The 20,265-nt window shown below is 40.5% G+C and overlaps 1 protein-coding gene across 1 annotated transcript in view; it reads left to right on the top strand.

Moving 5' to 3' along the window:
- Positions 1-6,563: 6,563 nt before the first annotated feature.
- Positions 6,564-20,265, top strand: part of STAB2 (stabilin 2) — an 82,285-nt gene continuing 68,583 nt past the window's right edge. Inside the window, exons 1-7 of the mRNA XM_030479129.2 lie at positions 6,564-6,885; positions 10,058-10,191; positions 11,076-11,191; positions 15,168-15,253; positions 16,095-16,164; positions 18,189-18,284; positions 18,580-18,705. Of these exons, the coding sequence (XP_030334989.1) occupies positions 6,802-6,885; positions 10,058-10,191; positions 11,076-11,191; positions 15,168-15,253; positions 16,095-16,164; positions 18,189-18,284; positions 18,580-18,705 (712 nt within the window). The 5' untranslated portion in view covers positions 6,564-6,801. The remainder of the gene's footprint in view (positions 6,886-10,057; positions 10,192-11,075; positions 11,192-15,167; positions 15,254-16,094; positions 16,165-18,188; positions 18,285-18,579; positions 18,706-20,265) is intronic.

A 20,265-nucleotide genomic window follows, 5' to 3' on the forward strand; every position in this document is an offset into this window, starting at 1 on the left:
TATAGAGACACTTATGAAGGCCCGTACAAATACAGTGTTCTCCATAAATTAATCTACTAGACAGAAGCATCTTGGAACTCAGGGTAGTTAATGCAATTTGCAGACATTTTGTGGGGGAAATAATTAGCAAGGCACTGTAGGACCCCAGAACTCTGCCTAAGGAATTTTAAGAGTTTAGGCTCAGCTTCCCCCAATCCCTCTTTCCTTTGGAGAGAGAGAAAGCCCCTAGTTCTTTCATTTCCCCATTTTCATGTTTCCAGTTTTCCATACTCATTCTATTACAACATTAGAAACATATATTGAACAAATCAGTTCAAGTTCATTGGTGTTCTTATGTCTCTTTCATAGGGTAGTACCTGTTCTCCCTGTTTCTGCAGAGTTCAGATTTCTCAAGAAAGACAGAAAGAAAATTGAGAAGTAGACGATCGAGGCAGAAAACAAAACCTCCTATGAAGTACAAGTATTTCCCAACTGTTTGAACACAGTAAGACTCACAATGAATGCTTTGACACTTTTCCATCATATTAAAACCATGCACCATTTTAATATTGACACAATTGAACTTGCATATATTTATTTTATATATTTTCATATATTTGTTTTTATAGATTCTATATTTATTTTATATATTATGTATTTATTTTTTGTTTGTTTTCTGTTTTCTATATATTTCTGTATTTTAAATATTTAAGCTGTTTATTCTATTTTATCTATTTATTTTTATATATTTATTTTATATGCGTATACATTTATTTCATATCTATCTGTATTTATATAACATACTTATTTTTTATATATCTATTTATACCCACACGCTCTCCAACTATGTTAGGAAACCAGTGCACCTCAATCACGTAAACGTGTTCCCATTTTCACACCCCGGCGCGTCCCCTCTGGGTAGCAGTGGGGTTCCCCACACAGGGACCCAGCTCTCGCAGGGGGCCGTGGGGACCGAGAAGTCCCTTCCAAACGCTATTCCCTGCGGGCCGGGGGGGGCGGTTGAAGCCGTGGCTTGGGCTCTGCTGCCCTCCGGTGGTCCCACGGGGAGGGTCCAAGGCTCCATCCCGGGACCCCCGCCTGCCCCCGGCTCCCGGCTCGCTGCAAAACAGCCCCAGGACAAGGCCAGCCGGACCCTGGAGATGGCAGGTAGGAAGCCCACACGTGCCTCTCCCCCTCCCAGCAGGCTGCAGCAGGAAAGGCACTGAACTGTAGAGGGATGGAGGATGCTGGCATAGAAACTGCAATTCTTCAACATTAACTTGCACTGGAGCCATCCAAGCCCCAGGTGCCACTTTTTGAGGCACTGACACATACCCATAGCAAAAGGCAGGCAAGCTATAGAAAAGGCAGAAAGGAGAGAAGATGTAGCCAAGGCAGAAGGGAGAGCAGCTTGTCCATATCTGTAAAATATAGAGCCAGAAACGCAGCCTGAGCTTCCTTATCCCAAGACCACCTCTAGGTCAGTGGTTTGCAACCTTCACTGGCCTGCAGCCAGCCACCACAGGCCAGGCAGCTCCGCTCTTGGCTCTTCCCAGCAATATCAGATGTCCCTGTCGGCAACTTGTTGCCCTTAGGTGACAAGCTTGGGATTGCCATGCAGTGTGGTTTAGGGATTACCACACTGCATGCTCACACTGCGTTACCCACCTAGCACAGCACGTAACAGATCCCTGTAGCCTGATGTAAACCACAGCAAGTTTATACATCATAAGAAGGAAGACAAGATAATATTGTGTGATTTGATTTGTGGAAATTATGCCAGCTTCTCTTCTGCGTGATTTTCTTTCTCAAACAAATTTTGAGATGGCTTGCTCAGACAAGATAATTGTCTGAAATCAATTCGCTATAGCCATAAACATGCACATTTGGATAATGTTATAAAGGCTGCATTTAAAAGGAAGGGGGGAAAAAGAATGAGCAAAGGTTGATTGCTCCACATCATTATCTGCAATTCTGTTCTATTACTAGTAAATTATTAACTATATTAAGCTAACTTTCTTTAAGTCTGACTAGTCAAAACAAAAGCATTACTATGAATGCATACAAGCTCTGCGTAGGCCAAAATTACAGCGAACTCTCTGCATTGTCTAACACAAGGAAGGAAGTCAGCAGGTAGTAACACCACAGTAATAACACAGCCTCTGCTGCTTCCATGGCTCCATAAGCTCCCTTACCTCATGGTGCCTGCAGTTTCCAAAAGTCCCCACTTGTACCACTGCCAACCGCTAAGATGGAAAACGTGTGTGCCACTCTCTGTCCTGCTTATCGTCCATGGGGTTGGAAAAATCAGTGTAACATTTACAGCACCAGAAATTCATGCTCTACGTTCCCCTGTCTATCCTCAGCCTGGGAGCCTCAAGGTTTCGCTGGTATTTTGGCCTTACACACCGCAACCTTAGCAGAACTGCTGAAGTACAAGACACACATACAAACAACCCCAGTCTCCTTCCTGTCTGGATGTTTATAAACTGCAAAATAGGTTTGCTTGGGAACTGTCATCCATTTGAGCCACTTTCTCATCTTGTGTAAGCCCATTATTTTTTCCTAGTTTCTGATATCCTTTGATCGCATCTTAAAGCTGAAGCTTCTTCCATCCTGACATTACACAAATGGGCGGATGTTAATGCAAGCTACAAGTTTATTTTGCTGTAATTATCAAGCAGCTCATAACTGTGATCCATTTTATTCCAAATCTGTGCAAGGAATATGTGTTATATTTATACTCCATTAAATATGAGATTTAATAATTCTGAAAAGCATTGTATCACCAGGAAGAACCAGTCAAAATTTTGTACCAGAGCAGCAGCTTCTGCATTTATCATGCTGTTAGCTGGCAGCAACATGGGACCAGAGTCCATGCATGGTCTATCAAGAACTACAATGCAGGAAATGCAGAGCAGAGGCAGGGACACAAAGATGGCTTTAATGTCACCCACATTTCCAGATCTGGGTTACTAAGTCCTTCCCTTCATCCCCATGGCATTGCCACTCAGAAGCCCTGTAGCTTCATGTCTCCTGTACATTTTGGCCTGAATGTCTCACAGCTGAAAATAGGGAGTGTTTCCCACAAATCAAGGACTTAGCTGTAAGTCCTTGCTGGAACTATAGGGCATGGAGCCTTACCTATGGCTTGAGCATGACTTTCATTTTTTTAAGCAACATGTCGTTATAGCACGAAAGGTAGCAGAGGTACCTGAGAGCAGCCCCTGGCGTTGTGGTTGTTCCCTTTAGAGCACAGTGCTGATTATAAGCTCAGCCTTACAGCTCCCCCACCTAACACCCCCTTAAAAGTTGTAGTAAATAACGTTGTCCAAGTTAGCGCCGTGCTAACTCTCCTCACGTCTGCCTAGCAAAGCCCTCTCTGCCACAGCCTCAGCCAGAATGCCTTTTGTTTACAATTTCACCAGCTGAAAGACTCTTTTGAGAACAAAAAAGAAAAAGGAAAAAAAAAAAAAAAGAGAGGAAAGAAAGCAAGCTGAAGAGGCCACTATGAGGATCTAATCTATGGCTAAGACCACCCCTTGACTGGCAGTCTGCATTGCCATCAGCTGTATGCATCATGAACGCATTTGGGTTTAGATCAGCTGTCTGTGCCTTCTCCCTCATTAACATTGATAAAAGCGATGGCCTCTGCCGGGCGCGCGGCATTCCTCAGCATACCAGCTGCAGCTCTATCTTAATGCATCCTATGGGCTTGGAGAATTAATTAGTTCTGATAGTCACCATCTTTCAAAATGATGGCTGTCATAACCCCGCAGATAAAATTACACACCCCTAGAACTTTCCACATGGCCCATTCAGACTCTCCATAGGCCACCGTTGGCTTCTTCAGATGTATGGCACTGGAAAGATTTAACTTGCCAAACTTCTTTTTTTTTTTCTAATCTCTTTGTTATGTTCCAATTAAGACTGTGTTAATCAAAGGCAGTATTTCCCAAATATTCCCCCCCAAGCCTCCTCCTAGGCAACTTGATGGTTGTGCCCCCCCTCCTCCCACCTACAATTAGCATTCAGACATTTCTCTTGGCAGAGCCAAAGCCCCCCTCTCCCTAGGAAGCTTTCTTCTTCTGAACACATTTTATCTTTTCCTACCCCTCTGCAAGGTGCTTTAGCCAGTTTCCAAACAAAGAGCAAAGTGACTTTCCTCAGACATGTGGAGCCTCAAACCGTATTCAAACACCCCTGGGACAGTTTTCCTGCTGTGACTGGCTCCAAAACAGAAGCCACATACAGTAAAAAAACAGTAATTCATTTATTTTCTGCTGCTTACTTTCAAATTACTTACTAAGAATATTAAATTTAGCTCAAGACCGCCCTTGTCCTTGACACTCTTTAACACTTCACTAATGAAGCTTCTCCCCTTGGAGAGGAGCTGAGCTGCAGTAGAGTGGGACATACTGGAAAAGCAGTACCAGCTTTTATTACGCAGAGCTCATGAATGTTCAGGCTGCAATGAGTGCTGTGCTTCAAAACAGTCATATTTCTTGTTTATTTCTTCCTCTAAAATGATGCGTTTGTCATATGATTGCTTGTGAAATGGCTGAGCTTTGTATGAGTCTCTGGCAGCTCACCATCGGCTGTTCAGCCTTCTCAGGTTGAGAGTTTCACATTCAGAAAGTTTAGGGGAACAATGCACAACATGAGTCATGTAGTCAATAATCAATTAAAAATTTTAAAAATGCAAAAAATTATGTGGCCATCAGAACGATCTAAAAGAAAGTGAGTGCAGCAGCCATCATGTTTGTATCTCCACTGGTTTTTGTTTACTTTTAAACTGATCTCCTGTGCCAGATGTTGGGCTCTGATAAAAACCAACTAGCTCATTGTAACACCAAACTAATTTGCAGCACAAAAAAATTATTTCAACAACACCTACATAAACGAACCATTGCAGTTTCTCAGGTTGGTTGACATTTTCAGCGCAGAAACAGAAGGAACAACTTGGAGAGAGGCAATAAGTTAGCAGGGAGGCAGCACTCTGACATGAAGGGAGAGGAAGGAAAGGGAAAAAAGGTTTACTTCACACAAATGCCTATATGGGAGGTAACAGCAGATAACAAGAGAGCTGATGTGTGTTGCTTTTTATCTCAATCTACAGGACAGGAAAGGGACATGCTTGATTTACAGCTCTTTTCATCACCACACTGTCTGAAGTGGCAACAGGGAAGAAACCCAGCTGACCTCGAGCTGCTGCAGAAGCTGTCAGCTCCTGCCATCACATACTCAGGGACCAGGCAAGCACGTTTAGCCCAGGTAGCACAGACCCTGCCCATGCTTCAACAAAGCAGAAGAGGGAGGGTAAGTTTTACTCCCAAACATCCCAATGAGAACAGGATGCAGCCATGAGCTATCACCACATGGGAGAGATCCTCCAGGATTCTGCTCTTTTGGAGAAAAACCTGAGCCATTCCTTCCGCCAGACCAGATTGTACATTGTATGCAAACCCAAAGTAACGTGAAAGGCCTTGACCTCAGGAAAGAGGAACGGCACTTCTCAGGGCCATACGTACTGTCAGCATGTACATTGCAACCCCTGGCTGCTATCTTGTCTGCATAAACAAGAAATGATTTACTTTCCTTATCGTATAGCAGAAAGGAACAGGATCTGATGAGCGCAGAGGAAACATCTTGCCCTGCCATCTCCTACCAGCAAATCTGCAGTATTCAATTAGAGCATATAATAAAAGTAGATGAATTTGAGTATTATATGTCTATCACCACTGAGTAAGAGAACAATACCTAGTTCAAGACAATAGGTTAGAGCTGCATCAAGCATAACATTTGTGGTCTAAAGGTGAATGCAGCATCTAGCCATGACCACAAAGAGGAATTTGGGAGAAAGCACTATGTTTACACCCACTGTGGGCTCTTCAAAATCTTAACCTGGCTTTGAAGCACAACTTTGTATTAAGGTATCCTTATGGAGTGCCTTCAAATGACTGAAAAATTATAAAGCAAAGCTTGCAAACTGGAGGCAGCCAAATTATTAGACATGAGAGAAATTGCCCTTACAAGACTGACCAGAGCAGCAGCAAAGAGCAGCACTAGAAAAGAGCTGAACAGCTCTAAGGGAAACAGTCTTGCTTCGGGCAAACCAAAATGACTGTCTACTCATCCTTCCCAATCATATGCAAACAACATAGCTGAGCTAATTTTCCTCTGCTTAGCTCCAAGAAATCAGTCAAAATGATCTAACAAAAATAGCAAAAAGAAACAAAAATCCCCTTTTTTTATCCAGCTAACCAAACCTGGGAGATGTTCTTTTGCCCTCCTGAGATAAAGTAGGTAGTATTCCTCACAGAACCACATTCAGGGGTTATCAGCCCTATGTTATTAGGGCTGATAAGCCAACTTTCAGAGATCTTTTGCTCTGCCTTAGATTAGCTGAACAACTGTAATAATAACAAGCACAGTCCCCTACCCATGCCCACCTAAAAGAAGAAAACACCTTCTATCATAACAGTTCAGTGTCCTTGGTTTTGTACTGTCAACAGCTTCGGAGAGAGGGATAAAAGAACAGAGCTCTGTCAGGATATCCTGTCATTCAGTTAGGAAGGGTTTATTCAGCTTTGCAGTGAAAACTTGCAGCAAATACCCTGTGTTTCAGAATTTTTCCTGCCTACAGGCAAGCTCCGCATACCGTATCCTGCACTCATTTTTCCTTCAGGAAAACAGAAGTCCCTTTAAATAATTTGCCTAAGAATGCAGAAGAAATAGCGCCTCTAACAAACGATCACTTGACATCAGAGTTTTAGTTTGCATGTCTGGGAGCCTCTGAAGAAAAAAATCCAATTCTTCACGATGGAAAAAAATCCACTTATTTTATTCTTTTTGGCACTTTTTGCTGCAGTGGAACTGTGTTTGACATCACAAGTCCCAGATGAGGTAAGAAGTAGCTTCTTATTTAAATAATGAACTGCTATATGTCTGTATAGGGGTGGGGACTGTTTCACTATTATAGAGAGAACAGTTATCAGATACTGTACCTTATAGAAGAAAAACCCACTTTAACAGTCACTGATGCATATGACACTGAATTATAAACTAAGAGCTCTGTAATTCAGTCTTCTGAAATAAAAGAAATGCATCTCTACTCTACATGAGATTTTGGCTCAAAGGATATGTCACGAGTACACTGAAAGAGTCTCTAAAAAATGGCAAATGTGGCAAAAGACCATAGCTGACACATTCATCAAAAGCAAGAAAACTATCAGAATTTCAGATAAGTCAGAAGATTAAACCAGAAATTTTTCCATAGTGAAAATTATCAACTCTACTAAGCACAAGGAGGAAAAACTATTTCAGATAGGTAGGGAAAAATTCTAAGTGATTGAGCTATTGGAAGTTACAAAGTACAAAGTTATGAATTTAAGTAAAAGATTTGTAGACTTTTGGGGAAGTGGTGCATTTGCTATGTACGAGTCTTATGGATCTGTGGAATTTCACAAAATCTGTTTTCGCCACATTTTTAGAGGGGCAGAAAGTGCTGGTTTACAAATCTGAACCAGGACTTCAATAGGGAGACATTCGCTCGTCTAAAGTGTCTCACAACACAAGGCTTTAAATTACTGCTTTCTAGAGAAAAAACACTTGCAGAAGAGGAAATAGAAAGAGAGAAATGAGGAAGGGAAAGGAAGCCTCTCAAGTTTGTTTGGGTTTTTTTGTTTGCTGTCATTTGTTTGGTTGGGTTTTTTAAATGGAAAAATACTTTGAAAAGTACAAACAAGTACTGGGATACGTGTTAAACCTATTTCTGACTCTAAAAACAGCCACTAATAAATCACCTTCTTTCAGCTTCCCAAAGCAAAAAGGGAAGAGGAAATGAAAGAAAGTGGAAATAACCCCACTATTCGAAAACAAATAGTATTTTATAGCTAGTGGTAGGGAAAAGGTATAACTTATTTTTATTTAGAATTTACCTTTTCAAAATCTCTTTAAATTTTCTTATTCCAAAATGAAGCTTTGTGGGGTGCCTTTTCAATGACAGCTTCTGCAATTAGCTAATTTCAGGCACTCCTACCAAAAGCTTATTTGCTTCTGAACCTGAATATCCTACAAGCTCAGCAGGTTATCCAGCCTCAGACTCATAATAACTTATACAAGCACCTTCGAGGATCAGGGCTTCAGTATTACACTTGGTTAAAGATTCAGAAAAATCAGCCAACGCTCTTGAGTTTATGATTCTTCAATATTAACAGTACTGATTTGACTCAGTGGAAACGTTCATGTGAGTTAAGATGCCTGGACTGCACATTCATGCTCTGTTGGTTCTTGCTCTGGTGCTCTCACTAAGGATGGGCTGCTAAGGTGGCTGCACTGGTGCTGAGCAGCAGCATTCTGAGAGACTTCAAGCCCCCTTATGCTGGTGCCTTGTGAGGTGGTTTTGGATGGGAAGCAAGGTGCAGAGATGCTCTGGTTTGAGTTTGTGGGAGCCACCTTAGACCTGAGGCCCAAAGAGCAAGGTCAGTCCAGTGCCCCACCAGCACTGGGCTCTGTGGAGAGGGCAGGGAGGCTGCTCAGTCCTGCCAGCATGGAATTGCACACTGCTGCTTTGCTACGTGTCTGCTCAAGCTGTATCCACATTACCCCCACATCTGGAAGGAGGTCTTACTTTTATTTCAAAGATACCTGAAATGCATCTATGCAACAGTAAAAGGTTTTGCTACTCAGATACTCAAATGTTACATATACTTCAATGTTACTTGAAACATTTCAACATTTCAATTTGAATGTTGAAAGTCAGATTTCAACAGTACATTTCTAAAGACTAAAACTTGACTCCTAAATTGATGTTGAAATGTACTTATAACTGGGTGATGACTATTAAGTGGAGTCCATTAGAGCTCATGAAATTTAATCTCCTTATCAGTGTCTGTGATACATCCTCACAATCTTCACTACTGAAATGTGCTGCTATTGCAAACATTGAAGGAAAGATAACTAACAAGGGGATAAACTGCAGGGGTAAGGGCTTCATTTGGGACTACCAGACTGCCTAACTCCTGCCCAACGTGCCAGTGTACCCACCCAGGCCAACCATGAGCTTCTGCAAAGAGCCTGCAGCATCCCACATGTGCCTAGAAAGTCCAATAATACCTGGACAGCACAGGGCTGCAATTGTACACATGGGTTTTGGGAACACCGAGACAGATTCCCAAACTGAGAATATCCACCAGGCAACACATAACAGCACTGCAATGGGCTCCATCCTTGAAAGTGGTGGCTTGGAACACACCCTGCATAGCAAACTACCTGAAGCTCCTGCCATGATGCTGCTGCACAAAATGTTAATGGTCAATTTGGCAAGGCAGGGGACAAGAGAAGACCTTGCAAGAGAGAGTGTGCAGGGCCCATTCCTGCGCACAGGAATTGCCCAGAAGCGCTGCGTCTGACACCCCACATCCAGGTGGGCTATTGGCTCCAGGGGAGAGCTGAGGAATGACTCAAAACTTGGGCACCAGATATCATGGCAGGGAATTCAAGAAATGCTATTTATTTAGATGAACAAATAAAATGTACTTTGATCTCAGACTGTAAGTGTTTATAGGAAAGGAGTAGTAAACTCTGTAACAGAACAGATTCATACCTGTCATGCAAGCTACAAAGAGCAATGGCTGGAGACTGAAGCAAAACCATCAGAGACAAATTACAACCTAAGCAATGGGGTTTGTTTCTCCACAAATTACAACATACCATGGGGTTTGTTTCTCCACAACTAACCGTTTCCATATCAAATGAAAGTTTTCTGAAAGGTCTTCTTGTTCAAACTAAATTTCATGCAAGAAGCTACACTATCCCATATTATGCTTCTCTAGTATAATTGTCCTTCTGGCTTTATAATCTGGAAAACTACTGTGGAAAACATCCACAGACAACTATTAACTTCAGTGGTTGGACATATTTTGTGCAGACAAGACTACTGCAAAACCCTAATATGTGGTTTAGTGGGAATAAAACTGAATTAAATTTGTCATTTTCCAGCAATGCCACTGGGGGCAGAGTTAAACCAATAAAGAGAACTTTTTCCTTCTTTTTAATTAATCTTCTCCTATTACAGATGAAGAAGCAATGTGATCAGAAGCTGCTCATTCGAATGAAAACTGAATGTGTGCCTTGCTCTTTAAACCTGGAAACCCAGTGCCCTGCTGGTTACACCAAAATTACCAATGGGACTGGAATACCAGACTGCAGGTATCTCTTCTGTCAGAGCTTTTCTTCATGAATATTGTTCTCCATGAATTAAAAATGTTAATTCATATAAAAAATGTTCTATGTGATTTTCTTTAAAAACATTTATCATTGGCCTCACCAACTCCGGAATTAAACCTTCCCTCAGACTAATTCAAGCCTAAAGTTAATCAGCAAATGGTATAAGAGGAAAATAAACATTGCTATCAATGGCCTATCAGATATTCTTTGGAGTGATATCATAAAATCATTTCTTTGTTTATTCTTGATATGAATACTTGATATGAATATACTTGATATGAATTATATATCAATATCATGACAGATATATATTATCATATAAATGATACTGATATATAATTCATATCATATTATCATATATTATCATATAAATAACAGATTTTTCAAACTGCCAGATTCGTGAGGCGGGGGGCGGTGAAGGGCAGGAAGGAATATCTCAAGAAAAATTGAAATCTTGCCTTTCATACTGAAAAAAAATTAAAAAAAATAAATAAAAGCAGTATTTTAGGGGAAATGTTAACTATTTTGAGCTTACTTAGTATTTAAAAAACCTTGATATTAAATATTTTTTTAAATACTGTTTCAAATCAATATTTAGAGAAAACTGCTGCAGTTAGGTTGCAGAAACGAGGAAAAAAAAAAAAGAGAAAAAAAGAAGGGGGGGGGGGGAGAAGTGTGGCAAAAGAAACAGCTCCAAAGATCTTTTCAGACCTCAATGTGTGATGTACGTTTTAATAAGGAAAAAAAAGGCAGATCAATACAACTAAGTTTAAAGTTCTCCTGCCTGACACTGGGCTTAAGAATTCCACTTTTCCCCACAGCAGGCTTTTAAGTACTTTAAAGCAGCTCCAACTTCTTTTCCTCAGATATTATCTAGAAATCAAAACACACACACTTTCTTTCCCGGGATGTCGGCATCATTGCATAAAGGAATTTGAACAACCTGAGTGCTGCCAGGGACGCTGGGGCCCAGACTGCATAGGTAAGCTCTTTTTTTGGTTTGGGGTTTGCATTTTTTTATAAGATTTGAGTAGAAGTAAAGCAGTGATTTTTCTTCTTTTCAGAAACTATTGCCATGAGAAGTTTGCTCCTCAGAGCATATTATAGGAGTAGAAGTAAACAGCAGTTTTCAGACAAAACTTAGAGGATTTGGGGAAAAACTTCATTTAAGAAGAAAAATTCACAGAGAAATTAAAAAAAAAAAAAAAAAAAAAATCAGAGAACCTCTTGGTTTTGAGATTTTTCAAAACAAACCCTTCCAGTCAATGCCTGCAAAATTACTTTTCATTTGAGAAGATCCCCACAATGGATTTTAAAAATTAAATTTTTCACATTTCAATTTTAAGTGTTTCATCTGAGGTCAAAAATACCCTCGTCTGTATCTGAAATATTTCCATATCTCTTTAATTCTTTATTTTTTTAGGCAGGGAGGGTCTTTTCTTTCAGCTCAACTGAAACAGTTTTTCCCTCCCAACTTTTTTGCCACCAGAAAATGCTAAAGGCATTACTGAAGCAGGGGTAACCAGGAGTGCCTCTCCTTTTGCTGCCCCTTCCTCAGGAAAAGCCTTTCAGCAACTCCACAAGTGCATCAAACCTCAAGCTACTGAAGTGGGCACCAAGACCCACAGAGGAAGTTTCCCTGCCCAGACAAAGCATTTCCTTGTTTAGTTAATGGGGTTAAGGTCTGCTTCAATAACTGTGAAGTCCTTTTATCCACAAAACAAATAAAAACATACAGTTTTAGCCCAAGCTATGATTTAAATACCAGTCATTTATCTACTAAAGCAAAATAGTCAAACCCCAGCACCTATTTCTATAGAAAAGATAGGCAAATAGTTGACTACCTAGTGTGTGATCTTGTCTTCATCTGAAGATAACCACTTGTGTAGTGATTTACCATCTTTCCACCAAATGCAGCCTCAGTTCCCAGTAGGAAGAAGGCAATGCTACATGTGACCATCATCCCATACTTCAGGGTGCTCTGGGAGGCCACATGAGGGGCAGACTCTCTGCTACCGAGCCAGAGTCCTGCCTGCAACACTGCAGGCAGGAGGCTGCAGAGGCAAGGAACCTCTCTTCCTTTGGCCAAACTTCCTGGCCCCAAAAAGCAAAGAATCAAGGTCTCAGCATTGTTTCTGCTGTCATTTGGAGGAAGAAAATAGCTCTTTGCATTATCACAATCTCTCTAAGAGCATATGGCACGCCTTGCAATGTTTGGAGGAAAGCGGTCCTTCCTGAGGCCAGAGAAAAATCCCTGACTAGGGGCTTACTTCACATTTAGCATCTGATGGCAATAACAAAATTAGGTCTTAGATAGCACTCCAACTTCCTCAAACGATAGCACATGCTAAAACACACAGTGTGAATGAAAGATGTTTTGTCTCCTTCCCTCCCCACAAAGTGCCCCACGCCAACCAGCCACACACTCAACTCTCTGTAAAAAGGCATCAAGGAAAAAGGGAAAAGCACAGGGGAAGAAAGATCCAGGGGAAAAGACCACAGCCTTTTAACACTGCCATTATCATTCAACCACAGATGCCACAGCTGGTGGAGCTCAGATGTCCCGCATATGTAACTGATGGGCTTCATTAGGAGCTGCTCCTTACCCCAGCTCAGGTCCCCACTCTGGGCAAATATTTGCATGGCTCCAAAGAAAAGCCTGGGTACCGACTGAAAGGTGCACAGTATGAGCAACTGAGTAGAAAGCACTGTGAGAATAATAAAATTTTTAAAAAGTTAAAAAATTGAAGGCCAAAAGAAAGATAATAAACCTAGTTCTATGAAATTATATGGTCAAAAATACCTCTTTTAAAGTTCTGCCCACCGCTCCAGCCTTCAGGGAGCCAGGTGAAGTAAGCCAAGAGGTTGCATTTGATAACAGTTGGGAAGTGCTAAATTAAACTCAGTAAGGCAAAAAAGCTGAAAGGCTTAAGCTCTTTTTGCCTACGTATAAAGATTTTGCCTTCATACTCTGACAGCTCTAAATGCTAAGCAGAAGCATCTCCTTCTTACTACTTTCTGAAGAACATTCCCAATCAAAAGCAAAGGCCTTGGTTGACCCCAGCACCAGGGTGGCAGCTAGTGACTGTACCAGGACCACTCCAGTATCCCAGTGCTGCTTCCTGCAGCCCTGCCAGCTGGAGGAAGAGTTTTATCTGCCTGACCAAACTCATAGAACAGTATGGTAATTTGCTAAACTTCTGATAAAGCTGTCCCTTGGTGGTGGTATCAAAACAAGAGATGAGATACTGAAGACAAGAGGAAGTGTAATGAATGCCAGTGGCAAAAAAAAACCAAACCCTGCTTTGTCAGCAGTTTTACAGAATCCTTTCCTAGAAGCTATACCATAAACTCTGAGTTTTCTCTATCTTTGCACGTTCAATAAAAGCACTGGTGCAGGTAAAATTGTTTCCATTCAGAGCAGATGTTAAACAGCTTGCACCTTTGTCAGTGCTAAAGATGAGATGTAGCTATCGCAGGGTAGCCAGAAAACAAGATTCACTAAGAGCCACCTTAAAGATTAAAGTATATGTAGTTATTCATTTGCGTCATTTCTGGTTAGTTCATCTCAATTCTTAAATCTTTTCATTTCAGCATGTATGAGAAACTGTACTAAAATTTTCGTCTTTAGATTTATTTGGGGTTTTTTCCACAAGAAACTTACTCAGATCCAACAGACCTTAAAGAGTTATCATTAAGAAATATCAATAGATTGGTATAAAGGCAAAGCATTCACTAAAATTAGGTGTGTGTATATATATAACATGAGCACTCATTTGCTCATCACTCTGTTCGAATCAAATTCATTTTCATGAAAACTTCTGAATCACTTAAACACTAAATCAGGATTAAGTTACTCAGTGGAAGCATAAATCCAGTGCTGCCCATCTCCACCCACACAGAACAAACTAAGACTCTTTATAAGCAATAAATCTACCACAGAGAACTTGTGAGGGCAGTAGAGTTTGATATGGCCTGCATCAGGATTATGGTACCTAATGGGAACTTTATTTACAGGAAGGAAGGGCTTATGGAAGGGATTTAATAAATCATATGCATGGAGTGACTGCACTACTGAAAAAAATAAAGGATAATCCTACAGGGAAAAAAATCTGATAGAACAATCTGACAAAAATTATTGTAATATGGTTTTCCTATGGCAACATTTCAGTAAAAATGTGAATATTGAACAATTTCAGCTAAAAATTCAACTATTTTGATTTGAAAATACTGCCTTGTTTCTTCTCCTCTCCTGCTGGCTGAGGTTTTTGGTCAGACTCTGTTTCATCTGGCATACCACTGCCTATAATCATGGTTTTAGCCCCAGAGTATCTGAAGAGCATAGCACATCTCTGGCACACAGGTTTTACTAGTGACCACAGCCCCTTGGACAGAAATACGTTATAAGATACTCAAATTCCCATTTCCAAGATCACTTGAATCAAATGTCAGAGTCTCACGGGAGGTAGCAGGGAAAAGGAAAAATTTCACACACAAAGTAAATACAATTTGTGGGGAAAAGGAAAAGGCTTAAACTCTAACTTACTATCAAATATAATTCTGGCAGCAAATATTCAATCAGAGTCGTATTAATATACAGAAGAAGTAGTCAAGTGACCTCAACTTATATCCACTCTAACTGTTCAGACTGTCTGCAGATAGAGGTGGATCAGCAGGGACAAAATCAATATGGTATTTTAGAATAAGAAAACTATTTTTTTGCTCAATCCTTTGATTACAGTCACTAGCTTAAGTTCCCAGACCAGAGGAGGTGATGGTTTCTGCTGAAGCTGAGATTCTAATTAAGAGATTTGGGCACCTGCAAAACAGCAGCTGTCACTTGAGGTCCCCATCTGGCCCAAATCCCTGCAGCCTCCAGGGTTGTCACCCCTAGTCTGCAAGTGGACTTATAAGGATAAGAGCGAGCTGACTGATGGCTTAAACATTGTCATTTCTAGCATGTCCGGGAGGAGCTGCATCACCATGCAACAGGAGAGGACGCTGCTCCCAGGGTATAAATGGGGATGGAACGTGCACTTGTCAGGTACATCCTTTCTTTTAAAAGAAAAACATAACAATCACATGTAAGCTCTGCTAAGAAATAATGCATATTCCTCTTCATAAATAGATTAAAGGGAGGTATTCCAGAAACAGTTGAGGTAATCTGCTTGAAGTTCATTTTTTGTTTGTTTTGGACAAATAATCTTCACGCTATTATTTTTACTAACTTAAGCATGTTTGGGTGAAATTATTAAAAAGTCCTTCTGTCTTGCCCTCCTGACACAGGTGTTCTTCCTTTTTTTTTTTTTTTTTGCCCTCATTAGAAAGTACTTGTACTTAGGACTATACTCTCAATACAATGTTCCTTTGCTGAGAGTGCAACATGCAGTGCTTAATAACTTCAGCAAAAAAAACTAAAAAAAAAAAAAAAAAAAAAAAAAAAAAACCAACAAAAAAACCATAATTCAAATGAATCTTTTCTACCTCCCCCTCTGCTGGTTAGTCTTTCCATTACATCAAAAGCACATCTTCTGGGGACATGTGAAAAAGAGACAGAGTGAGAAGTATTCAGCAAATACAACCTAACAACTGTAAGACTGATTTGGGCATTAGGCTTGATTACTGTTCTTTATTGGTACCTTGATATTCAGAACATCTGATTTGAAGTGCAAGATCTAAAAATTATTTTTAAAAGGGCAGAGTGAGGAAAAAAGAAATAATTCAAAAGACACTGTTTGTAGTAGTTATTTCTGATTTGCTGATTGAACCTTCCATGTTATTTTCTTTTGGCAGCTAAGGATGCTGTTTTCAGGCTGCTAAGCATCTATATCTGCATAGCAATAGATGAGAAACTTAATTTTTCATTTCTATTCTGTAATTCACAGAAAGGGTTTGGTGGGACAGCCTGTGAAAAATGTGCTGAAGATAATTTATTTGGTCCTCACTGCACATCAGGTGAGTTTGAGCTTTATTAAACTGAGGAAAAGCAGGTAAGTGAAAGCTATATTCAGGCACTAAAAAAATCACAGTGAAATGGGTAGCAGGACCTACCAAGAGCTGCTGCCTGCTTCAGGGAACACAATGGGGAAAGAAAACAGGCAGCTACCGAATTTCTCACTCACAGTGGGGCTGGATTCAACACAGGACTGTACAGACAAGACACTCAGTGTAGTGCTATAAAAATAATCTTGTCTTGAATATCTTTGTTATAGCCAATAGTCAAATAAATTAGTGATTAGAATCATCTGTATGTTTTTGCAGGTGTGCCTCCCTGGTAGCCAGTTGTTGTCTTTCCCACTTTTCACCTGAAATTATGGATTTGCATTTATTTATCTAAATAGAGAAGGTTGTTACAGTACTGAAAATATTGGGTGAGAACATACCAAGTGCATAATTTATAACAGCTTATAGTGTTTTGGTATGGTTTTTAAATATATCTACAAACTAGACCATCTTTATTAAGGCATGAAATACGCGGTATTTAAAACAGTACAGCTGACTCTAAAAAAGCCATTTGGAAACAGGCCAAAAGTGCTTCTAGCCTAGTATCCCCCATTGGTGGCCAATAGTTGATATCCAGGGAAAGAGTAGAAACAACCAGAGATTGAGTTCAAATTGCAGTGTTTAGAGGCTCTTCTTGGATCCATCCTCCATAAATTATCTACATTGTACCTGAGTCCAATTTGGGACTAGATAATCTTTAAATTCCCTTCCAACCCAAACCATTCTGTGGTTCTATGATTTCACTGGTTAGCCAAACTTTACTAGGAAAAGCAGGACACCAAGGGAGAGATCAGAGCTATGTGCACTATTTAAAATGTATATGTATCACAAGTGTATATATTTGTAGAATATTTTTCCAGGTTTTCCTCTTTCTTAATGATTTCTAGTATTTTCTTTACCTTCCTTACCCCTGCTGAGTATTAAACTATCAAACCAGAAAGCTGACTGAAAATAAAAAAATATTAAGAAACATTGCTTAAGTGGTAATAGTTGTTTAAGTAAAAATCTTTTTTCTTTTTCCCCTCAAGATCTACATAAAATGACTTCTAAGAAGAGTCATGAATGGCCTCAATTTAAATAATGTATGTTGGCCTTTCTGTACTAATCCTACACCACTGCTGAATCAAAGGCACTTTTTCCACCAGCTGTCCACTGGATGCCAGTGTTGATACACAGAAATGTGACTGAGCCAACATTTTCATGAAAATAGGGTACTTGCATAAATTCGATATTGTAAATGTAATTATTTTCTAGGAAGCTACCAGAGGACTCAGCTGCATATTAATTTAAGCAACATTTTACACTTCAGCTTTCAGATATTTGAGCTTTTTAAGTATACTTAAGGCTTAAAACAACAGACCCTTCAAAAAGGATGTCATAGTTGCCTCGACTCTGAATATGGCATCTTGTGCGCATATTGTCACAAGGTTTATATCCAGAAATGACAGAATATAGGAACGGGGCCAGAAAAAAGCCCGAGACCTACACAGTGATTAATCATCCCTTTAACTAAATAAATTCTGTGTTGGGGGGGGAAAGGGTCACAAAACTCATCTCTTCTGGAGGTGTATGAGAGAGAATTGAAGCAAAAATGAGCAATTTGTTAACAAATGGCCTATGATAAAAATGGTCTGTGTTACAGATTACATTCAATTTTGTCTTAAGACTGTATGTCAAATTTTACAAGTTTTACAGAATCAGCAACCAGACAGTTTGATGTTTATAGTGTGTGTCCTGAAAATTTTCAGGCCCCAGGCTATTAACAGCCTGCAAAAATCAGTATGTTATTTACTGATGTATGCAACTGTGAGTATTGATTTTCTCATTAATGGAGGCCTCTAAATTCAGGAACTCGGGTCAAAGCTTGGTTTGGCCAAAGTTGTTGACCAGGATGCTATTTGCTATGGGATAACCACTAATGATGTCTTTCCAAACACCATTATTATTCAGCAAAGCCAATCTATCTCTCCATATAGTTTGCAACTGTGTTCATGGAGTATGCAACAGTGGAATTACAGGGGATGGAAGATGCACTTGCTTATCTGGATACAAAGGGCTCAGCTGTGATCAGCGTAAGTAGATTGTTTTCTACATTCAACAGCTCTGATACAGTTAGAATTGGTAAGGCCAAATGTAAAATTAGTCACAGGTTAATCACTTTAGAGCAACCAAATACACACCTAAATTCAAACCCTGTGTGTGAGCTCCCATAACCATCATCACCACTTCAATTCTCAGAAAAACAATGACAGCAATGAGACTGATGGTCCCTAGATCACGCATGTTTTAAACTAGTATGCTGCAGAATTCAATGCCTCCTGGCACAGAGTGCAGACACAGCTTAACCTGTCACACTCCATCCCTCAGCAATAGCTGAATGCGAGGCCTTGAGGTGCCCTGCAAACTCCAGGTGTACTGCCTCAGTCGAGGGTGGAAGACAACTGCAATGCACATGTCTGCCCAACTACCATGGGGATGGTACACAGTGTGAACGTGAGTAATTTTCATGTCCGCCGAGTTCTTTGTATACAACATCATTAGTATTATATTTCAGATATTGAGTACACTTTTGAACTAAATATCACCATCCAATTGTTCTTGGGTTCATATCCCTAGGCAGTCTCATGCGCACAAACTAGATTCCTTCAGGATGAAGCTAAACCCTAAAATGTGCTTCAGAAGCCCTTCGGTCCAATTGCTAAGAAGCTTCAGTCCAGGCAACCAGACTAAAGCTAGTAAACCTCCCTGAAATACATAGTGTGGATACTGGGTCATCAGTGCTTACCAATCCACTCCTATCACATCCTTCTACTTGCTAAAGTTCAACCTCATAGTTTGCTTCCATAGACATCAAAAACAGCAACCAAAGTCTTATATTTTTTGAATATCCATCATGAGGTGGCTCAGTTTCATCACTAAGCATAAACCCTACAGAGAAGTAAAGCTCATTTTAGCATTCCTGTTTTTCATGAAACAAAGCTAATAGTGTCTCAGCCAGAAGTAAAAGTCTACCTTAAAGTTGTCTTCATAGACTCCTCAGCTGACCATTGAATGCTCAAATTAACTGTATTACAAGAGTCCAGATTTTCTTTTCTCTACTTACATTAGTCTTACAGCACCAGCTCTTCCTTCTTAGACCAACTGCAATGAAGAAAATGGTTGCATCCGATGCTGAAAGCACTATTTAGTAAATGTTGGCTTGGATCAGGCCACAAATACAATACTTTTTATTCCATTTGGGAATATTTACACTCAGTCTTCTTGGTCCTAGCTGTGGTGCCATCCTCTCTGAATAGGCTTGAACATCATCCAAGAGCAAGACATTAGAAAGTCACTCCTCAGGAATGTGAGGTTCTTGTGAGGTTCTTCTAGTAGGCAGCATAGCCAAGCAAGACACAAACTGCAGCAACCGGCAAAGGAGGATGCTAGTATCCCTGCCTCTCTTGGTGTTTGTATTGATGCAGACTGCATGGATGTTCATCCTCTATCCCAGTACCTTTAGATACTAGGGTTGCTTGTGGCTTAAGCCAGTATCTTTTATATTTGACTGGCTGGGAAGAGGACAAGCAGCTCCAGCACAGCTAAGTACGTGAGGATAGAGTGGCTGCCCCAGACTCATCTTGGAGGTGGCACTGCTTATAGTTGATTTGAGCATGTGCATATGTGCGTGTGCATGATTTCACAGCAGAACAGAAGGCTTGAAAGAATGAGACTGAGCATTGCCAACTTTCTCAGTCCCATCCGAGGGGGAACACAGGATGAAGCAGAGAGGAAGACAGTGAGCAGCACCACCTTTTAGATGAGTCCAGGGCCTTCCGCCTTCTAGCTACGATGTGTGCTTAATTATATAGAATCATAGTTAGGGTTGGAAAGGACCTTAAGATCATCTAGTTCCAACCCCCCTGCCATGGACAGGGATGCCTTGCACTAAACCATGTCACCCAAGACTCCATCCAACCTGGCCTTCAGCACTGCCAGGGATGGAGCATTCACAACTTCCTTGGGCAACCCATTCCAGTGCCTCGCCACCCTCACAGTAAAGAATTTCTTTCT

Source organism: Strigops habroptila, chromosome 3 (assembly GCF_004027225.2).
Source record: "Strigops habroptila isolate Jane chromosome 3, bStrHab1.2.pri, whole genome shotgun sequence".
NCBI lineage: Eukaryota > Metazoa > Chordata > Aves > Psittaciformes > Psittacidae > Strigops > Strigops habroptila.